This window comes from Watersipora subatra, chromosome 4 (genome assembly GCF_963576615.1).
Source record: "Watersipora subatra chromosome 4, tzWatSuba1.1, whole genome shotgun sequence".
Lineage (NCBI taxonomy): Eukaryota > Metazoa > Bryozoa > Gymnolaemata > Cheilostomatida > Watersiporidae > Watersipora > Watersipora subatra.
Window position 1 is genome coordinate 45,820,961 of NC_088711.1, and position 22,857 is coordinate 45,843,817.

At 34.5% G+C, this 22,857-nt stretch overlaps 1 protein-coding gene across 1 annotated transcript; it reads left to right on the forward strand.

Annotated features, from left to right (window-relative positions):
• The first annotated feature begins 232 nt into the window (after positions 1–232).
• LOC137393333 (solute carrier family 49 member 4-like) lies at positions 233–22,589 on the forward strand. Its single transcript, XM_068079838.1, has 11 exons — positions 233–367; positions 595–1,068; positions 2,413–2,500; positions 5,114–5,277; positions 7,045–7,110; positions 8,318–8,365; positions 8,487–8,616; positions 12,921–13,029; positions 16,282–16,480; positions 20,401–20,589; positions 21,783–22,589. Exons 2-11 carry the CDS (start codon positions 726–728, stop codon positions 21,947–21,949), a joined length of 1,503 nt encoding a protein of 500 aa, XP_067935939.1. The 5' UTR covers positions 233–367; positions 595–725; the 3' UTR covers positions 21,950–22,589.
• The last annotated feature ends 268 nt before the right edge of the window (positions 22,590–22,857 follow it).

The window sequence follows — 22,857 nt, forward strand, 5'->3', positions numbered from 1 at the left end:
TGGCTACATATCGCGCACACGCATAAAACGGAAACCTTTCTACCTCTCTTGTTAAACTTTCCAATCTCAGTCAAGGTCACATTAACAACTGATTTTTTTAAAGAACGGGCTATAACTAAAAAATTAAACAAATTTAAGATTTTAGGCTACCAAATAATAACCTCAAAACGAAGCCCGATAGTTCAAAACTGTCACAAAAGAACATTTTAGGCTCCCGTAATGAAATAACACTCTAAGACTAAACAACACTCATCAGCTGACCGCATTATATGGCTCGTAGAACAAATTCTCGTTTCAAAATAATAACCACACTTAGAGCTGGCAAATAGACGTGCTGTAGTGTTCAACTCGTATTTTTATTTAAGAAGTAAGTGTTAGATACATTTTATAATATTTTAAGGTTGTCTACAGCAGTCTCTTAACCATGCTACCTTGTCAGTAATATTGCTAAAATTTGCAGTACTAGTTATAGCAGTTGTCTAAAATAGCCTAGCAAGTATTGGAAGTTACAAAGAAATACCTAATAGTTTATGAGTCTAACTAATAGATTATGTTGCTGCTTTCTCATATCAAGTTGTTTATAATTTTTTTCAGGATTTTAGGTTTGGATTCTTGCAATCTCAATATCGTCTGGAAGTAATTGTGATTCAATAGAAAGAAGATTGATGAGCTAAGGCTTTTCCTATACCTGTAAGGAACAAGCAATAGTTTTAACTAAGACCTAGATGAGCAGGATGAATGACAGTCAAAAAAATGATGAACAAACACCTTTACTTAACTCAAATAATGTAACTTGCAATAGGTCACGCCTTCGATCAAACTCAGACACATCAGTTCATGAAGAACACTTTCATCCCTTAGTCTATAAACGACGCTGGTGGATCTTGTTTGTTTTTTGCTTTTGTGCTCTTGCCCAAAGCATGTTATGGAATACCTTCTCTCCAATCCTGGATACCATGTTGATTGCATATGACTGGTCAGACACTTTTGGAACCATGCTACCTGCCTTTTCAAATGGAGGCTACGTGATCATGGCATTTCCGTTTATGTACATCGTGGAAACCAGAGGTAAAAGACTTTATTTGTCGACCATTTTGGAAATAGTTGTCATAAACAACTATCTTCATTGTTTTGACTGTTAAAGAATTGCCATGAGTTTGCACTGCAGATTAAATTGCCATTAGAATGCCATTACATTAAATTGCCATTTAAGCACCTATCGTAAGTCCATTTGTAAAAAGCATAGTAGATCTTGTTACAACTTGTCCCAGTAACAAGTATTTCATATAGAAACAGTATTATAACTTTTTGTCACAAATAGCTCAGACACAAAATCGCTTTCTCAATTATCTTTGTAATTGTTTTTAGTTGTATATGAGGTGTACTCTTTTTGTTGCTGAAATACGGTTAATTGCACTACTACAAATCTTTACTAACCATACAATCACATTTGATTTTTTATTGTTTGCTCAAATATGACATGTTGGTGTTTGCAAGCCGTTTAATGGCGGGTCTGATCACAATGGCTAAGAAAAAAGTTTGTTTAAAGGAATAGCCAGTGCTGGCAACTTCACTATTTCATTATTACCTGTTATAGCTTTAATGTATTATTATTATATTGTGTAAGGCATTGAGGGAGTTTTCCTTTGTAGAGTTGGGGATTTTTATAGCTGATAATAAGTTGATGTAGACTACTTCATACTAGACCACAAAATACTTGTAATGCTCTGCTGTTGAAAATAAATTGTCAATATCTCCGTCTTTTTTAATGTTTAGAGTAATGTTAGTGAAACTTCATGTGTTGGATAAAACGGAACTAGCATACGTTCTATAACAAACATATCAAATTGTTACATTGCGCAACTATCAGAAAATTTGATAGTTGTCTACACTAGAAGAGAAATTCGATGAGCTTTGAATAGATGGTAAATTTTATTAGTGTGGTAACTTTTTACTGTTGCAATTATACACTATGTTAAAAAACTGAAGGTGTGTTAGTTAACTTCTGTTACATGCAACAGAAAACATTGTTGTTTAATTAAAACTTACAAAGATTGTCTGGATCGCGCTGGATTTGAACTCAGAACCTGTAAGGGCCACTCTGTACCAAGCGGCTACATTGCAATACAAAGGAGTAATTGTGGTCATACTCATGGTATCGGTTAAATACCTACGTTTGAAGTGCTTGGGAAATTACTAACACACTTGAAAACATGATTGCATTAGAGATCATTAAGCATAACTATTGGTAAGCTGGCTTCAGACACGGCTCTTATTATAGTAAAGATTTAGACTAGCTTATGTTACTAGCTTAAGTTACTCAAATTCATCCGGTAATTATTTTATTACCCGTGCAATGCCAGCCATTCAACTAGTTAACAAATAAAACTTGATCCTGCTTTTATTTTGCAGATTTAAGAATGGGGTTGATCATGGCAGCATCTTTGCTGGTGTTTGGGACATCAGCCTGGAACATTGCATTGCCAACTGGGCAAGACTGGTAAAGTATATGCCATTTTGAATTTGCAAGAAGCGTTTTATCTGTTAGTAATGTTGATAGTGCCAAGCAATAGTGCTAATGTTTAATATGTATACTTGCCTATTTCTAGAGAAATGCCTTCGTAATCTGTTTACTCCATTAAATAGATGGTTTGAAACATTTTTGCTTCGTTTTGCTTCACTTACCGAATGTTTGCCAAAGTACTGTGAATTACATAAATCTATGCAATGGGCAGCCCACAGACCAGCCAATCTTAAGCTGTTTAACGGTCTGTCTCAATTGTACTACTTGAGAACATGCACTATTGGAAGCTCTGTCACCAGCATATTGTATGTTCGTATTAAACCATTCCTTCAATTTGTCCGTGAAAAGCTGTACTGAGCTGCTTCAAATAGCAAAATTATATTGATGTTCGCCTAGAATATATGTTAACGCCTAGAATGTATGTTAACGTCCGCCGTCTCCTGTCATTTCACTAGCTGATTTAAGTTAGTAAATGCTGACTTCTGGTCTGTGGGAGGGAATCTCATATCTCACACATTCTTTGGTCAATAACTGATAGTAGCTATTGTTACTAGCATCCAGTATGATTTTGGATGGTGTATTATCTCATACTATATGGCTTAACACGTGTAGAGGGCAAGCTTCACGGACAAGGCTATAGCCACAATTATCTGTCCTTATAATTTAAGTATCATCGCTATCTCATTGTTCTTGTTATCACGAGGAGAACAAAGTTCAACCTGACGGTCATCCTCATAAAGTCATTCAAAACGCGATGTGTTTGGCATGACTCAAGCTTCATTTGTTTCATGCAATTTATTTTAACAATTGCAGGCTGATTGAGTCTATAAATAAGGCTTGAGGCAGATAAGTAAGATGAACTTCCATAAAACTTTAGTATATTATATCAGAAAGTACCTTTTCTATCATTAATGATAGCTGCTAATGATGTTTAAAAGGGTCTGATTTCCAGGATGTCTTAAGATTACAATCAATAAAACTTGATCACGGTTAAAACGCTAGAGGAAAAATATGTTCGAAATGATGTCACTAGTTGTTATCCTTATGATACTTTATATTGCCTGTTGAGCTCAGGTTGAAGTGCTACGCGTCTCTATTCTGTCGGTCTCTTTGCCAGTATAAATGTCATAATTACACTTTCATTTGATCTGGGCGTTTTATTGTTTTGTTATCAAGTTTTATCGATTTTAATTTTGAAACACTCTGGCAGTCAGATAATCTCAAACATCAAAAACTATCATAAATGATAGAAAAACACTGATAATTTCTGACAAAATTTACTAAAAATTTTGTCCAAGTTCCATATTTTTAAGCACTTAAAGTGAAATTTGTTTGTATTGTAATTGTAATTTTGTATTGAATTTAAAGCAATAATACATAAAGAGAGGGTTACCACTATTTTACCCGAAATCTTCACACAATTTAGTATTTGATTCAGTTGACATATCTCAAACCTGTTCTTACTACTGAAATATGGCGGAATCACTAAGACATGGATCACTTGTCCAGTTTAATTAAATTTACAGAGAAAGCAGAGCCTTATTGCATAGTTTCTCTTTGAAACTATGAATTATAGAAAAATCCACAACCTGGTCACTGATTGGTTGTACCTGGTCACTGATTGGTTGTACCTGGTCACTGGTTACTGAAATATGGCGGAATCACTAAGACATGGATGACTTGTCCAGTTTAATTAAATTTACAGAGAAAGCAGAGCCTTATTGCATAGTTTCTCTTTGAACCTATGAATTATAGAAAAATCCACAACCTGGTCACTGATTGGTTGTACCTGGTCACTGATTGGTTGTACCTGGTCACTGATTGGTTGTACCTGGTCACTGATTGGTTGTACCTGGTCACTGATTGGTTGTACCTGGTCACTGATTGGTTGTACCTGGTCACTGATTGGTTGTATTGAGTAATTATTATAACAATTCAGTTTGAACAAGCAAACAAAGCGATGTTTTATAATAAAATATGTCATAACGAATTGGCTGTTTCTTTTCCTGATGATAAGAAGAGAAGACAATTCTCAATCATTTTCTAGATGATTTTATCAGCAGATTGCTAGTTGTTTTATATATTACTGTATACATAACTGGTCTATTGGGTCACAGGAAGTACCATTTTATACTGTCATAATGCTTGAACGCAGACACATAACAGCTGAATAATTAATTAATGTGGCAGTGAATCACTGGTGTTATAAATGCTGGTTAATTTGACAGCAGTTGACAGGTGTCTGCAAACTATCCTGTTGCTAGAGATAGTTTGCATGCTTATTGCACGCTTATATGTTACAAACTAGATTAGTTGCATGTTAGAGTATTTGCAAGTTGCACACAACTTGGGCATGCAAATTCAAAATGCACCAAAAAGAGACTTATTTTTGGTGCATTTGGTGCAACAAGACAGTGAAGTTTGTTGTTTAAAAACTATAAGGAATCAGTTTTCCCTCAAGTCGCCTGCCATTACAGAGATATTTGTGAAAAAATGGACTATCCTAGCTTGTTATATTGTGCAGTTTTTAATGACTTTCTTCTATCGCTGTTGGTGTTCTCTCTCTCTGAAGTTGCATCAATTACGCAGGTTGGTTGTGATTGGTTCTTTGTTCAACGGCCTTACCGCTTGCATCACTATGGCTGCTCCACCCCTTCTTTCTGTCATCTGGTTTCCACTCTCTGAAAGAACCACAGCGACGGCCTTGTCATCGATGGCTGGCTATATGGGCACTGGCATGGCATTCTTAACAGGTAGTGTATTAAAGCCTAACAAGAGAATCATTCATGACTCTAAATAACAAAATATAACTAAAAAGTAGCAAAACTTCAACTAATCAATTTTAAATTAATGCTAGGGGAATGCGCGGCGTTGCATAAGTAATAACAAAAGTTTTTGTATAAAAATTTACTTTTAATCAACATAGACAACATTTACCATTCTGAGTTTTAAATAAAGGTGTTTGTTTATTTCTGTGAACTGTGCTATTATGTTACTGTGTTTATTTCTGTGTAATACATACCGTACCGGCTGCAGTGCCTACTACACATCTATACTGATTGCAATAGCCTTGTTGGCTATATGAGTTTAAGCATTTTTATTCACGTATGGGCAAGCATTTTTTTTTGGTATGGCTTCTTTGATTTTTTTGCATGGCTTTAGGCATAACACTAGCTTCAGTGTTTTAACATGAAGAAATGCAAAATTGGCATGTGTTTCAAGTATGTGCATAATTTATTCCTTGGTATAGCCAGTTAGACAGTGTAGTGTATTGGATAAATGGCTGTCCACAGAACAGCCATTTGTAAAATACGGTTCACAGCTATTTTCTTGTTCTTAAAAACTAAATTGCTATAACTGGACAAATAAACGTACAGACAAACAAACAGAAACGTTGAGGTTCATTTATATAGAACTGGTACGCTTGCAGTCATGTGCTGGGAGAGGTCGTCTTGTCTACATCATGTTTTATCGCTTTGTGCACAATTATTCTCTGATGTGGAAAGGTGATTAAGTGGGTGGATAGTAGCGCGCTTGGGTGGAATACAAATTTTGGGGTTCAATTCTCATGTGGTGCAATCATTTCCTAACGCTCTTTGTGTGGCTTTGGATAGACGGATAGACGACATGGCTCTTATTTTAGTAAATATTAATCTTTTATTATTTTAGACTTCCTATGATTTCTTCAGCTTATTCTATAGTTTCATGGATAAAAACATCAGGCATCATAAATGGAATTCTGGGATAGAATGCACTGTACCATTCCTGTGATTCTATTCGCTAACAAGTTAAAAATGGCCTCTGCCTGTTGTGATTATGTTCGTGTGAACACAGACGGGCTTTACAGCGGCAGCTAGATGCTGTACATACAGTTTCTTTCTGGACCTTCAGTGACGTGCCTGTTGCTGACTGTTCAGTAATGGTAGTCAAGGTTTAGGAACCATTAAAAGCTGTGCTGCCATCTGCTTTTTATTAACTATATCAGTTTTGCATAATGATTACTGTTGCCATGTAGTTAAAATATTTGCTCATTTGTATAATGCTGCATGTTGTATGTGATTGGATTTTTAGTATACCTAGTAGTTTAAAATGTTGATTCTATTAGTTCACAAGTTTAGTAGTTGACTTTCTCAGAATTTTTAAACCTATGATCAAAATATTAGCTGGGAAAACACCCTATGCTCATAAATAATCAATAGTGTATGGTTTCAAATAGTTGTAGATTTTGAAAACACAATTGATTCTGCAGCTAGTAGCTGAGGAGAACTAACATGTTAGCATTGAACTTTTGGTTGTTGGCACCATTTTGCTTGCCTTCACAGACTAATATAACAAATAAACGAAAAAAGGTGGTAAAATATTGATTTTGGTGCTAACAGTCGTTAACAAATAACTCGGCTATAGTAAATTACGTCTGCAAAGGCTAACAAACACTCTCAAAACTTGGAGTTGCTTAGTTTACTGTATACTAGTTTCTAGCATAAGTATTTACCGTATTATCATGTTGTGTATGTCTACAGGGCCTTACATTACTGGAACCCGAGTTACTGCGAATGATGTTAAGACCAGAGCCAACCTTACCAAAGGTATGCATGCTACAACGGTGCTTCTAGCCTTTTTCTCATATTGCTATTCAGCAACATGTTCCAACACTACACAGCAGTTTGTGATATACAGTTCAACCTCGGTTTGCAAATGTCTCAAATTTTGAAAAAATTGACATTAGCACAAAAATTTCAGAACTTTTGGTTTAAGACCTTGAACAAAAAATTAGTAATTTGAGCCCCTCGAGATAAGTCAAGGAAACCTGACTGCGTGGCTCAGTTACCCTCTGAAACTCGCTCACTCTCCTCCCTCGTCTCGCTTCATCGCTTTTATTAATTTTAGTATTCAACTGTTGTGGCTCGTTAAATGATGGCTGTGATTTGTGTTTGTTGTTTTGTGTTAGTGATTAATTATGTATCTTTTACTAGAATAAAACACAAGCTATTTTTGCGCGTTTTTATTTTAACCAAAATTTGGTGGAAAAAGAGCCTTGGATATGGGTTGCTACAGATACAGTAATACATCTTCTAGCTTGCCCTTTTTTGTATTTATAGAGCATTTATTAACATGTCAGTATTGATTTTATAATACCTGCTCCTTTAATAAATAATGTGAAATAATGGAAAAATACTTTAAAAAGTCATTTTCTAGTTTTGAAATTGATTGAAATCATTCACAATATCTGCATAGAAAGAATCATTGCAGAATTTGAATAATTCACTTTTTCACTAGCTTTCTGGATTGGATTGTAGTTAGAAACTGCAGTTGGACTGTGTTTTGAAATACCTACTTACTATAGATGCGTACTTGTATCAGTTATATATTGGCAGAATAACCACTCCTCGTAATTATGTCTATGAAAATGACTCATCCCTCCCTTGGCTAACCATATAGTAATATATATTTGACAGAATTACTTTTCTACATGCAAGTCTCTGACCAAAGGAAGCAAGAAACACATGTTTTATGTTGCTATTTGCTAAATTATATTCTGTAAAATATGCCACATAATTAAACCAACAACAGCATTAAAAGAAAATTTTATATTGATTAGGCCATCAGATAAGATATCCATTTTGAGCTTCTGGTCAATTTTGTCAGCATTTTCTCTGGCAAAAGCTTTTAAACATACCAGTATATTGTTTGATTCATTGAAGAAGTTGTCCCCCTCCTACAAGCTAGTTAACTAGGTCATTGATCAAGTTAGTCAATCAATGGTTTGATAATTTAAATTTACTGTTATTGTAGAGTTTGTTGATGATCTCAGAGCTGGAGTTCAGAATGTTGTGTATTTTGGTGAGTCTGTAGTGAGATGTTACAAAACATTCTGTATTAGTAAAATTAGTGGACTTTGTTAGAATCATGACTTTATAGATAGACAGAGACAGTTGTATAACTCCTCTCTACTCAATTTTAGACACAGCTGTAGCCGTGATGAGTATCACAATGATACTCATTTACTTCCCACCTAAACCTCCGAAGCCTCCAAGTAAATCACAGACAGTCGAAAGAGAAGACTTCTGGCAAGGAATAAAACACTTGGCTACGTGAGTCTAGGTGCAGCATATCTCTGTGCATATTTGGATTCTTGCTTACTATTTTGGCTAATAGAATCTTAAGTTCCGTCTCATTTTATATAGATTAAAAATATTTACGCTCTCATCCATACTTGGATCATACCTCTCTATATGATAACCATCTAACTTTTTTTATTCATGAACGCAGCTATTCATGAGGCAATCCATACACATAAATTGTCCTCTCATGACAGTAGGTAATCTATATATATATATATAAATCTCAAAGTTTGCGTGTGTTTCTGTGTGTGCTTCTGTGTTTGTATGTCAAGCTATAGCTATCAAAATCTTGGAATTAAAATCCCGCAATGTTGCTAAGTATAGACTTGACAATGCATTGGTTTAGCAATGGTTTGATAGGTAGCCATACATTGTGTTGCATGCTCTAAATTACACTAGATATAGCTAGGTTACACAAGATGTAGCTAGGTTACACGAGATATAGCTAGGTTACACAAGATATAGCTAAGTTACACGAGATATAGCTAGGTTACATGAGATATAGCTAGGTTACACGAGATATAGCTAGGTTACACGAGATATAGCTAGGTTACACGAAATATAGCTAATTTACACGAGATATAGCCAAGTTACACGAGATATAGCTAAGTTACACGAGATATAGCTAAGTTACACGAGATATAGCTAAGTTACACGAGATATAGCTAGGTTACACGAGATATAGCTAGGTTACATGAGATATAGCTAAGTTGCACGAGATATAGCTAAACTTGACTACTTAACTTTATTTATTGTTAGTTTTCTTACTTTATTTTCAATCTGTTTTTTTACATTGTAAAGTTTCGATAAAATTTTTACGAAGCACAGCAGTCTCTCGACTTAAAGAAAATAAAACAACTATAAAAGGGTTTAAATGTAAATGTGAAATAATTAGCAAGTACCCTACAGGATGAAAATATTCGTTGGTTATAAAAATTCGCGATTTCGCGAGCAGTCAATTCCGCGAATTATTAAATTCCGTGAATAATTAGTTCTATTTTTAATCACAAGGGAGAATAACTACTGCATCAAATTAAAAACTAGTCGCTAGGCTAGTTTTTAATATAAATACTAAACGTAGTTGAGTTCCAAAACATTTTTAAAATCATTGCCTGGGCTTTGAGCTAACACCATTGCCAATGCATCACATTTATTTACAAAATGCTCTATATGAATATGTTCAACAGGATAGTGAGAGACACCAAATAAGCCTAAGATCACAATGCTCATTAATAACACCATCTATTAATAAGAACTATGGCAGACAATCTTCTAAATATAACGCTATCAAGATTATGAAAGAAGAGATATTAGATCCTGTGAATGAGCTGTCATTTGATATTGATTAACTGGCCATACTGTGACTACTGACCATTCTATATTTTATTTACTAACACTGGTATACTAACAACATTGAATTACATTTATTAAAAACCATTGGTTGTCACTTTACTACCATAACTGACATAAGAATAGTAGAGTATTGTGTCACCCACGTTACAAAAAAAACTTAAAAAATGACCAAACTAATTACTAACTTGGAATCTAAATACTCAATCAGCTCAGCTTGCATATACATGTATATAAATTATATACTCAGCTCAATCAACGACCTTATTACCCTCTTATAGAAATCATATTATTGTAGCCATTATCAATTTTATTTTCAATTATCATATTATACTACATTATATTAGCTTTAATTTTTAACTATGAGGTCAACAGAACACTATTTTCTCATGAAAACCTCAATAAATAATATTAAAAAAAAAATTGTTCAAGGTTGTCACAAGATATGCAAAATGGCGTCATCGCGAAAATAGCCGCTAGGCAGAAGTACTAAACGTAGCCGAGTTCAAAAACTTCTTTAAAATCATCGCCGGGCTTCGAGTTTTATTGCCATTGCATCAAACTTTACAAAATTATTCAAGGTTTTCACAAGTTATTCGGCATGGCTTCGTCATCGCAAAAAAGCTCTCCTAGTCTTTTTACATTGAAATCAATTCCATCAATCTCTAATACCGAAGTTGAGGACGATCATGATTCTGGTCTGGACATTATGGTATGTATTTGATTTGCAGTGCAAATACGTTTTTCCATAATTAACTGCATTAGTTAATTCTTTTGTTTAAAAACTGATCACCTTCATTGAATACTTCAGCTATTGTTTTTGTACTTCCGTAACACTTATTAATATGTTTTCTTTTTTGCGTTTACTGCAGATTGAGAATGAAACAACCTACTCCGATTACAAAAACTAGAGACAAGTAGTAACATTCATCAAGGCAGGAATATTGGCAGAGAAGCAACCAGTCAACCTAGACCCCCTTCATCGACAACAGCTCCTTGATATCGCTGCAGCAAACACGATTAAATTATATATTTTATTTCATGTATAGATATATTATAATTTATTACAAACTTGAGTGTACAAATAAAATATTTCAAATACAAATAAAATTTTACAAACGATGAATGAAGTAAATATAAACAGTTTAGTCCATGTGGCGGTTGTCTAGCATTAAAATTAAACTGGTACTCTTGATAAGTGAATACTAGCGTGTAATGGTGCTCTCGGACTAGTTATTTTGGTAATAGCAGCTCTTTCACTGTCACTGTCTTGGGTAGATGTTAAAGACGATTCTCTCACTACTACATGACTGGTAAGGAAGTTATCATCAGAACTCTTCTTGTGGCTTACTATTGCAAAGTTCTGCCGGTTGGCCAAAGATTTGTGCTCGTGAAGGCGTTTTTGTTCATTTTTTAAAACATATATTCTCCTCGTTAGCAGCTGCGGTCACTTCTACCTATATTTCAAGACCTCCCTGAATAATTGGAGATCTTCTAAGAATGACATCTACCATCTTTGCAATCAATGTGCTTCCGTGTATGATGAAAAATCATTCTCTCTCACACTAAAACAAATAATGAAACGGTAGGGATGGAAAAAATAAATATTGCGTTTTACCGAAGAACCAAAGTAAAATTCAACTAATTTAGTAAATGTGGAAAACTCATTACTTACCACAAGTTGTTGGTTCATCAAAGGCCTCCAAATCTGTGAATATTCGTGACAACCTCTGAACGCAGCAAAAAATTTATAGCTTAGCACGATCGACCCGTCCGTGTAGTTGTAAGCTAAATAGAAAATGAAACACGCAATGTGCGCATGCGTAGGGTTAACTCTATTGTTAGACGTAATAGAGTTAACTCTTCATAGAAAGTGACAGTTTTCAGCCGCGAATAAATTAATCTGCGAATATGCATGAAATGGCAATTTTCGCGAAATATAACTCCGCGAATAAATTCATCCTGTAGGGTAATAGCTAAATTAAGTTTGTTTTGCTATGATTACAATTAAAGATGATTTGGTAATGATACAATTAACTGAAAAAACCAAAAATAAAAACTCTGAATATGTTGAATTAATAATAACAATTACTTAGTCGGTTACTAAGGTTAAAAAAAAGGTTACTGTTCCATCAGAAGCTATCCATCAAAACTTTGAATATGACGATACTGGTACCTCTCGATACTGGTACAAATGTAAAAATGAGATATCACATTGTCTTTGTCTCACCGAACGGAGAAAAAATGTCGAAGCTTTTCCTACGGAGATAATACAATTGTCCGCGTAAAAAAAGAATTGGTCTTGACCGCGGATATAGCACTTGAACCTTACGAAAAACTGAAAATAGAAGTTCAAGAAAACACAAAAAACATCTTGTTTTTTAGAGTTAATAGAAATCATAGCGTTTCAAATAATACGTCATTTAGCATACGGTATATGATAGCGTCTTTGATCAATATGCTTTATATAGCTCAGTGGAAGAGCGCCTAGATAAAATACTTGCCTTAGCATTCATGCAACTCAACTGATTTGTTGAGTTCAAATCCATCAGTACGCGGAATTTTAATGCCAAGATTTTAATAGCTATAGCTGGACAAACACAACTACGGATACACAGAAACACAGAGAAACTTTGAGAAATATATATAGATTATAATTGGAGTAGAGTAGCAACTGAGCACAGTTTTAGTTTCATATCACTAAATCTTTCTGATCACTAGTTGTATTACAGTTATTTCTATAGACGGTATTCTGACAATGACTTCGGATTTGTCTTCTCTTCATTGTCTTCCACCATAAATCTTGATCATGTTAGCTAGCTTTTCTTCTTTTGCTCCTTTTTTGCTTTAGCCACATCTGATCATCGATTCATCACCTTTCTCATTGTTAACACAGTTTGCAGATTGTGTAATATCTGTTTTAGAAACTTGCAGTTTTGGATTTTAAATATAGCGTACAATGTACCTAACGGAGCTTTCAATTCTTGGATACCTCTAGTGTCGGTCAACTTTTTACCCCTCGGTGTCGGTGAGGTAGGTATGTTATTTCACCTTTAGGCATGTACCATGATACAGATATAAAGTGTAAATAATTATTCAATATTACCATATTTGAGCCATTTACCCTAGGACACTTATATTTCGCTAGTATTTAGTTTCGTGAATAGCTCACAGAGTAAAATTTTGAAGCAACTTAATTTCGCAGCTCTGATGAGTGCAAAAATATGGTGATGTGAAAATAAATGCAGTGGAACAAACATAATTAGATTCTTCAGGTTCAGTTCACCGATAAAAAAAATTTCAATTTGCGACTAGTTTGTAATTGTGAACCGCAGGTAGAATGGTGTGGGCAAGGTCGATAATGCAATTTGATCGCTTGCTGCCATTTGTTTCTTGGACTATCAACAGGCCCGTTTTCACTGGGGCAGCTGGCCGGCTGAGCCGCCCCAACTTTTTGGGAATTTTTTACGGTAAGTACAGTCCAACTCGGATAACTCGCCCTCAGATAAAATGTAACATTTCATCTCAAACACAAGGTCAACTCGACCAGATTTGTTTTGTCAGTTCCAACGCAATGATAAATTCCTTCAGATAACTCGACCTCAACATCATTTATTCGAAAAGTTATTTGCCCAACGGCCATGGACGCGGTTTTTATCGCTGTAGAATATCACTTCATTCCAAGCCATAGAGACAAACATCAACTTCTAGTAGTTCTTAGGCATCATTATTATCATCATCAGAGGCAAAATATTTTTGTTAACGACTTTTATAAAGGTTTGCAGAAGATTAAGTTTTATCAAACACCCGCTTGGCCATGTCCGATCGAAAGCGTAAAAGCCTCCGAATGAACTTAAAATAAAATCCGCAAAATTGATCTTTGTTAAAACGCTCAAAAGAAAAAGATGTCTTTTTTTCTGAGCGTTTCAACTGCGGTCATGTTTTGCCTATTTTAATTTAAAAATGTCTCGTCAGTCACATCACTTAAAACAAAACAAATCTCAAAAAATTACAAGTTATTGAAGAGGTGTCAGTGGTGAATCCAAACCTTTCAAGAGCCATGCTGCTTGTGTAGTACTGCGAGTGTCAGTGCATGTGTCTTATTTTCTTTCGACACACGGTGCTCACTGCATTGATTGATGTCCCCAGCAAACGCTACTAATGTGCATTGACATCAAATTCCTATCATTATAAATCATTTTAATGGGAAAATAATCATAATTAATTGCAAAATAATAACGTAATAAATTTTGACAGTCAAGTTATTTTGTCGGTTTATATTTTAACGATGCTATAGTGGTCGTTAAAAACGTTAAAATAAATGTCGTTATAAAATTCCATTCTACAGTATCAATGAACAAAGCTATTTAGTTTTGCTTTTTCGCTCGTTTGTTATGATAGTTTAGTTTTGCACATGAAACTTTCGCGAGAGGATGACACCGCGAAAACGCGAAAGTTAGATGCTGCGAATACATAAGTGTCCTAGGGTAGCAGGTTTGGTCTGCTATTGAGTCAGTAAAATGAATATCTTCAATAAACTCCATAACTTGTATGTCACTGCAAATAAGGCATTTTCAATATGCTAGTTTTATATTACATTGTCGCTGAATATTTGGAGTTGTCTTTCTTAAAATTATGTAAAAATAATTTTATTTTCACACAATGGGTTTATCATACACCCACACCTCTGCATATAGAGTTACTTCATTCCAAAAAGTTGCGTCATATGTAAAAGTCTTCATAAGGATACATCGTATTTCATTTATTCAACAGCATAAAAGTCTATTGCAACCTAATAAACACTGGGCAATTATCATACCATTACAACTAAACCGTTATATAAAGCTATGTAAAAATTTAATTTAAAACTTAAGTATGTGTAAAAAACAAAATTAGTAAAATAATAATCTGTAAACGCAGTTCTCAGTTGGCTTTACTTTGGAGAAACGCGTATCGAAGTGTTGGCTTGGTGCTAGATAGGTTCAGTAGAACTGGTCATAAACAGTTGGACTTACTTTTTCCTATACTTACTCTTAACTTACTCTAAGTCTAGACAAATTTTAAACTAACTTACACGATATACTCTTTATTATTTCACATTTTTCACATATTCCTATTAATTTTCACTACATAGTTACTTAAATTTACTCACCCAACTTTGAAGCTCTAAGAAACTGTGGCTGTCATATCTTGAAAACAGCTTTGGTTGGAGAGTAAATAGTTTTTGAGAACTTTCCATCATAGATTGGAAAGTTTATATGTTAAAGCTATTGGTCTGGCTTTCTTCGCATGTTGAGCCATGAAAAGTACGTCAGACACTGTAATTCGTATGCCGATGATCTTAAATAAACTCCTAGGAAAGGTTTCAGGTCTCCCAAATCTTTAATGTTAGAACTTCAGAAATGTACGAAATGTTCTCTGCTTTAGTTCCCATATCACTGTATCAATTTACCTTATGTAAGTGTTTCTGGAAACCACTACGTTATGCTACTTTAATTGTTATTGCGTAGAATTCTTTTTACCAAAACAAACTTGATTTCAATTGAGGTTTAGGCTCCCTATACTTGCGACATAGCTAGCTATAAGACTCACTGGTCATATGTTTTGCACTTGTTATTTTGCAAAGCCCAAATCAATTATAAAATTGTCTTTTGAAGTTCTTGCATTTTTCTTCTCAACTTATCATAATTTGGTCAAGCTGAAATAGAGTGGCTGCTGACCAATCAACTGTCAGCGATAAATAATGTTAATCATTAGCTGTGCTGCCGCTGTTGCTCACAGTAATCATACAATCATCCCCCTGTAGTTTCTATTATTCTATCATCACTACTATTAATATTTGGTGCGCAGTGTGTCAGCAGTGACGCTGCCAATTACACTGCCATCAATCTCGGAGACTGGCGCATTCTTGAGTATTTTTGTTTTTTCTGTCTCTATTATTATTAGTTTTATCATTATTAGTTTTATTGTTATGATTTTTGTTGCCGTAGCTACAGTGATTATTCTTATGATTACTATCGTTATTATTGTTATATCTTATTTAGCATTAATTGTTATTTTTATGTTTATCTTTATTGATATCATTATTAATAATAATAATAAATTTAATATATAATTATTATATATTATATATATTATATTATATAATATATTATAATATTGCTAATTGCTAATTTCTCATACCTAATAAAGTAATTCTTCCATTAGTGTTTTACATAAATTATTCATAGTATTATTGCTTATAATATCACGTTTTTTATTTACTATTGACTTGTTTTTTTGCAGACGACTGCTGGATGGATCGGATTTGCATCTATAATGGTGGGTTGTTTTGGCTCAGTCGGCATGTCAATGATCGTGGATTGCTTTAAGAGGAAAATCAAATTGTTTATGGTTTTTTTCAACATCGTCTCAGTGGTGATTTTTGCTATTCTCGTCGGTATACAACTGCGCTTCATTCCCGTTCCTTCCAGCGCCCTTGTTCGTAAGTTACCTCTCATCTTCCTATTTTACTGGATTGTTATAATGGAATTGTAGCGAAAATGTGAAGTAAAATGACATAGGCTGTGAATCTGTTCAATCTTGCGTCTTATGCCTGAAATGCTGGCTAGGATTCTAACATACATACACTAGCGATATCGCTGTTGCAAGTTCACTGTTAATATCATTTTGAACTCGTTGACCACTAAACGTATAAGCAAATTGTTTAATTAATGAAACCACAAATCTGTTCGTGTGGTGCCATCTTGGCCTTTTCAGGGTGAACTAAATAATTTTTGTTGTACCGTAAGTCCTTATGCTCAAGCCGCGCGGCCTGTCGTTGGGCGCGGCTTCTGGTTCGAGGTCATAAGCCGCGGCTAAAGCCAAGTTTTTAAAACTTACGTGGGACTCAGGGCGGCTTCTTGATAAATGCGGCCTCTGCTCAGTTCCGCGCTATAACCATGGAATCGCAGTCATGATACACTTTTATGTACGGGGTTTTGGCGACCTACTCGTTTATTTTCAAGGTCATGTTTATGGAATACTTTAGAATAAAGAAGAATTTATCGCTCATGTTTAACTCACCACAGTCATAGGTAATTAACACCTTTTCATTCTTGACCAGCATCTTTCCATAAACGTTAAACCCTCTAACAGTGCAATAAAAATCTAGCTGAGACATGGCAAATAAGTTATTGATGCAAGGGTTTAGGAATTTTAATTCGAACTTGGAAGTAAAAAAAAATTCTTTTCACGTGTACTGACGTAGCCTGGTTTCTTATTCAAGAGAACGGGGTATAGCGAAACCCGTCTTAACACTCTCGCTCCCGAAAGGATCGAGGTTGACAAAACCTCAGTCATTAGCTGCGGTCTGTGGGCATACGCGGCTTGTTGGAGGATTATTTTTTCTTTCGTGAGACATCTGTTTTTGAGCACAAGCCGCGCGGCTTGAGCATGAGGACTTACGGTATATTTACAGTATATATGGAGTTATCTTGTCTTTTTTATAGTTGCACATTGTAGTTTATTTAACATTATTGTGGGAGACTATTGCTATTACTGTCACATGTCTTTGGTACTTGTCATCTCTTGCAGTTGTTTTCCATTTTCCAACTTTGTCTTTCTTTCTAACTAATGTCAGTACAAATTTCTGTTTTTCTCCCACTTGGAGCCATTTGTTAACATTGTGAAGCAGCCTGAACTTCTTTCTGCTGCTTCTTTTAAGCTTTCACACTTTGCTCCCTCCTTCCCTCAAAGGTCTTCATAGCTTCTCAGCTCTTCTAATGTCTACCTGTTAGAATTTTCTTAGAGTCAAGTTTTTTCTAACATAGAGTCAGTTTTATCATATAAAATCATAAGCAATATGGTTTACTAACAATATACAGTATGATATAGTTATGTTTTAAGCAGATTTTTATAAAGTTCAAACTGCAGTTGATGAAATTAGAATGATGTCTTTTGCTAAGAGCTTATGACCCACCGCATTAAATGATAAGTTTTAGCCGTAAGTGAACTTGGGAAAAAGTTAAGTGCAACACTATCTGTTGTGAGTCTGTCCTTGCTGCTCCTGATCAACAATTTGAATCAACATTTATACCTATACAGTGCACCTTTGGGATACGATTTTAATTCGTTTTTGGGTTGACATCGTATAGCAAAAATGTCGGGTATAGAAACCATAGTAATTATATAATGCAAACATCCCCCACTAAAAATCATCAAAATTTTATATGATTGCTGTACATATTAAAAATTAGTAACAAAATAGCATGTCAACCTTAGTAACTATAGTTACCTACAGTAACTTTAATGAATTTAGTGGTTATAATCTGTAATAAAATGTAATATTACAATGTACTACCGTATGTGCAGTACATACCGTAGAGAATTCTTACCTCTGAGACAGACGTATAACATAATTTTTAAATTTAACCTAAATGAATTTAGCTTACTAAACACACTTATAGCAAAGTATAAATACATGCATCTACATATTCTTAACTATTTTACTGAAGTTCAACTCTTTCATTGCCAAAAATTTTATCACTCATCGGTTATGGCTCCTTTTCACTATAACTATAAGCTGACCTCATTAAAACCTTTTTTAACCTAATTCGGCAAGAAAGCCCGAACGGTGCTGTTTTTGTGATTAATGGATTTTTGCTAGCAGATTGAGTGAAGTTGTCTAATCATTGACCCTCTGTTCGACGAGATCGCAACATCAACTTTGCAACTAGTTTTGACAGAAAATATTGCGTGACACTTTTCACACGGTGAATGCCGAACAGAAAGACATCTTTCATTGTATCTCTTTCTGGCATTTTGAGAAAGTTTTTGGCGAACAGAATATTGGCATGTTTGTTATTTCCACATACGTAATAAGCACACCGACAGCCAAATTTGAACCCGGGGGAAAATTCTGTTGAAATCGTAAGGTGAAATAAGATTTGTATGGTGCGGTGGGAAAGTCCTCATGTTCAACTTCATAAGGCGTAAAAAATCGTATAACAGGGTAATCGTATCCTAAGGGTGCACTCACTGTATTTATAAATTTAAGTACAGTGGAATCTCGGTTCTTGAATGCTTCAGTTCTTGACCAAGTCAGCTTTCGACCGAAAAATTTGAGATTTTTTCGTCTCGGATCTCGACCAAACCAGAGCATGCGCATTGGAATTAAACGTTCGGAGCGGCTCAAAAAACAGCATGGATACATTCGAGAAGCATTACAGTTACATTTCATAAATTCTATACAAAAAGGAAGGAACCATCTGGGACGACGTCTTCTTTACTGATGAGATTTGCTAGGGAGACAACTCCTCCTGTCAAGTTACCCTAAATTGTTTTGGAGTAGGATTCTCCTCCAAAACAATTTAAGGTACTGTTTACTTCATTTAGCAATGAAGTGAACGTGCCATTGCTGTTTATATTTTTTTCACATGATTTTTGATGTAACTAATATGTTGCATTTTTTGCTGTTCCATTATCAATTTTTGTAATTTTTGGTATAGTATCTTAAACGTTAATGTTTTTGATGTTTTAAGAGCGAAACATTCGAAACATTTACTTTTTGTTTTCTTTTCTCATCATCATATATAGCAAATAGTTTAATAAAATTAAACACGATCTACATGTATATCTATCTGTATTTATTAATAGCATGCAGTATACAGTACAGTTGACAGTGTAAAATGTTAAAAAATACTTTACCGATAAAATACTTTACTTTTGTTTTTCTGACTTGGAGAGGATTAAAATTTATATTCATTAATTCTAATACGAAAAATTGTTTCGGGTCTCGAACCTCCTGGAGCGGATTATGTCCGAGAACCGAGGTTCCACTATATTTGTTTGTTTGTCGTTAATGTGACCAGTTATGGCGATAAAGTTATAGAAACAAAAAATCCACCTCGCAATAGAATTGAGTTCAGAGCTTCCAGTCCTGCAGACAGGTGTACTTACTATCCATCATGCTACGCATACAACCGGCTATACTATGCAATACTTGCACACATCATACTGACTACACCTGCCAATCTTTAATGCCGATTGGTCAAAATAGCACACTTCACACTTCAGCTAGCATGTTTGAAGATCATAATTGAAGATCATGACGCAACATTTTCCTAATGCTGGCTTCAGACAGCTTTGAACACAGCTCTTATTATAGTAAAGATTTAGACTAGCTTAAGTTACTAGCTTAGTTGCTCAAATTCTAATTCAAGCATGTATTCAAATGGGTAAAGAAACTTAGCAAATTAAAAAAGATTTCTATGCAAAAATGTTTTATTACGCGTGCAACGCTGGGTCTTCATCTAGTTTTAAAATAAAGACAACCTTGATGGGAACTCCAACCTACCTCTAACAGCTGCTAAGTTTCATTGCAGTGAGCTTTCTAAGCACGGACTTGTTTTTGTATAATTTTAGCCCTTCTCTACTTGCTCTGTATGCTGGCTGCCTTCACAATCAACGGAGTTATTCCCCTCTATTACGAGTTTGGCTGTGAGATAGCATATCCAGTTCATGAAGGCCTTTCTTGCTCCTTCATCACTGTTATCAACAATCTAGTAGGAATGTCTTTCTTCCTGCTCTTTCAAATCCATGAGCTAGCTGTTGGTGAGTCAGATTTAGCATAATCTGAAGTGTTTGTGTTATGCTTTCCAATTGCTCTGATATTTATTCTTACAAATAACATATATATTTATTATATAGTTGAATCCAAACTTTTTGTGGAAAAGCGGTACAGAAGCCACCAAAACAAAAAAATTAGTATTCCAACTTTATAGTTTTCCCAAGTTGTTCTGCTAGTTTTTGTAAATACGGAAATTTATTGCTTTTATCCGTTATATGTCATCAGCGATGAAAATGAGAAATCTGAAATAGTATTAACTAGAAAATAAAGTGTTAGCTTTTTTTTGCTAAGCACAGCGATAAGTCCCTGTACATAACACAGATTTTATGGATGGTCTAAAAAATTGATATTGGAAAAAATTTATAATTGTGTTATCTGCCAATTGCTTAGTGACACATCACCCGATAACTATTTTTTAATCCTTTTTTCAATGTCTCAGTTTATGTGTTGATGAACAACAAAACAATTTCTATAGCAGTTATGCAAATTGTGTGTCAAGGTCATTAGCAACAATGGCAACTCAGTCTTTTGTGTTACAAATTTTCTGTTACATTTATTGCTACATTGTGGCGCAATTAGGTCGATCTCTTAAATCTGACTTTGTCGTCTGCAATATTTTTTCAACTGAGCCAATTTTTAAAATTGTGTTGATCTAATTTATGTTGACATTTGTTGAAGTGATGACTGCTTATGGCTGTATTATTAGCAATACTTTTTATCAACCTTTCATCGATCCAATTTGTGTCATGGACAGTGACTCATAGGCCCTCGTATGGACATTATTAGTTTATTGATAAATTAATTTCCAACTATTTTTAAAAGCCTCATTTTCAAAAAGTGAGCCTTTTGGCTCATTTTTAAAAAGCCCCGACTACGAACACTTGTGAAATCACAAAGATCGAAAGGTGGAACATGATGCACAGAGTCAGTCTGTCAAAAAATATATTTAACTATCATACGTATTACCATATATTATATCATATGGCATACGTATTACCATATGTTATATTATGCCATCTTTATTGTTATGTTACTGTAACTGAGTCATACATAATGTCATTCGACTTTTGAGTTGCATGTTATAATGAATTATATTATTCTGTATTCCCAAGGTACATTCTAATTTATCTATGTACATTTTTTCTCATTATCTATTTATTTCATTATTTTCTACCAGATACTGAATGGATGTCATGCACATGCCTTGGTACATGTCTACTTAGCTTTCCCCTCATATTCATCCTGAAGGAGCGTTTCTATAGACTAGACCTAGAGTACTCTTCTGACAGCCACCAAGGTAGTATTAACGATGGGGATACAAGCTCCTCGACTATCTCCGCATGAGATTCACATAGTTTGCCAAATTTGTCTTGTCCTTATTTTAATAAGGGATAAACTTCCAATAATGGTTGTCTTTTTCTATTTTATTGAATGGATTATAATTTTCTAGAAATTTTTGCATTGAAGCATGGAAATCTTGCCTTTTAGGTTTGAGAACTGTATTAAATTTAGGGAACTGAGGCTAGGTTTTTTAGAACTATGGTTAATGTTGTGCATGTTTTAATTTTCCAGCAATTATGCTAGTTATCTATTGCTATACCCCACTTCAGTAATATTTGACCTACTAGGTTACTACTTCTGTAAGCTATGCTAGTAGCTTAACCTACTTTAGCAATACTTTGACCTACGTTTCGAAAAGGCGTGGCTATTGAGCAGATAAGTACAGCAGCTAGTTTGGGGTATATTAATTGTGTCTATATAGATCACATCAGAATAGTAGATGTTATTTTTATATGTTAAACATTGTCAAGTATTGTTAAAAGATTCAGTTGTGTTACAGTTCATTCATCTGGTCATTTTATGGTGCTCTCCAATCTATTGCATGAATGTTGGAGTTTTTCTGAAATTACTCTATTCATAGACCTCTATTTTGAAGAACATTCCTTAATTTCATTGAAACAGTCAAAAGAGAATTAGTAATAAGCTTAATCTTTCGAACTTTGCAGCACTGTTGGAAGCAATTTTTTGTTTCTCTAGAGGCTTTCAACTGATTTTTTATATTATCATTGAGCAGTGCCTTGTTTTATTCCATTCCTATCATATGTTGTGATGATTCAGTATTAGAAAGAGAAAATATAGTATGTAATTATCAACACACTGGCTTTAAATTTTTGATGTGGAGGAATCATACCAGAGCAGTTTGTTCAACTGATCATCAGGGCAGCAAGGGTTGAGATATTCATTTCATAAAT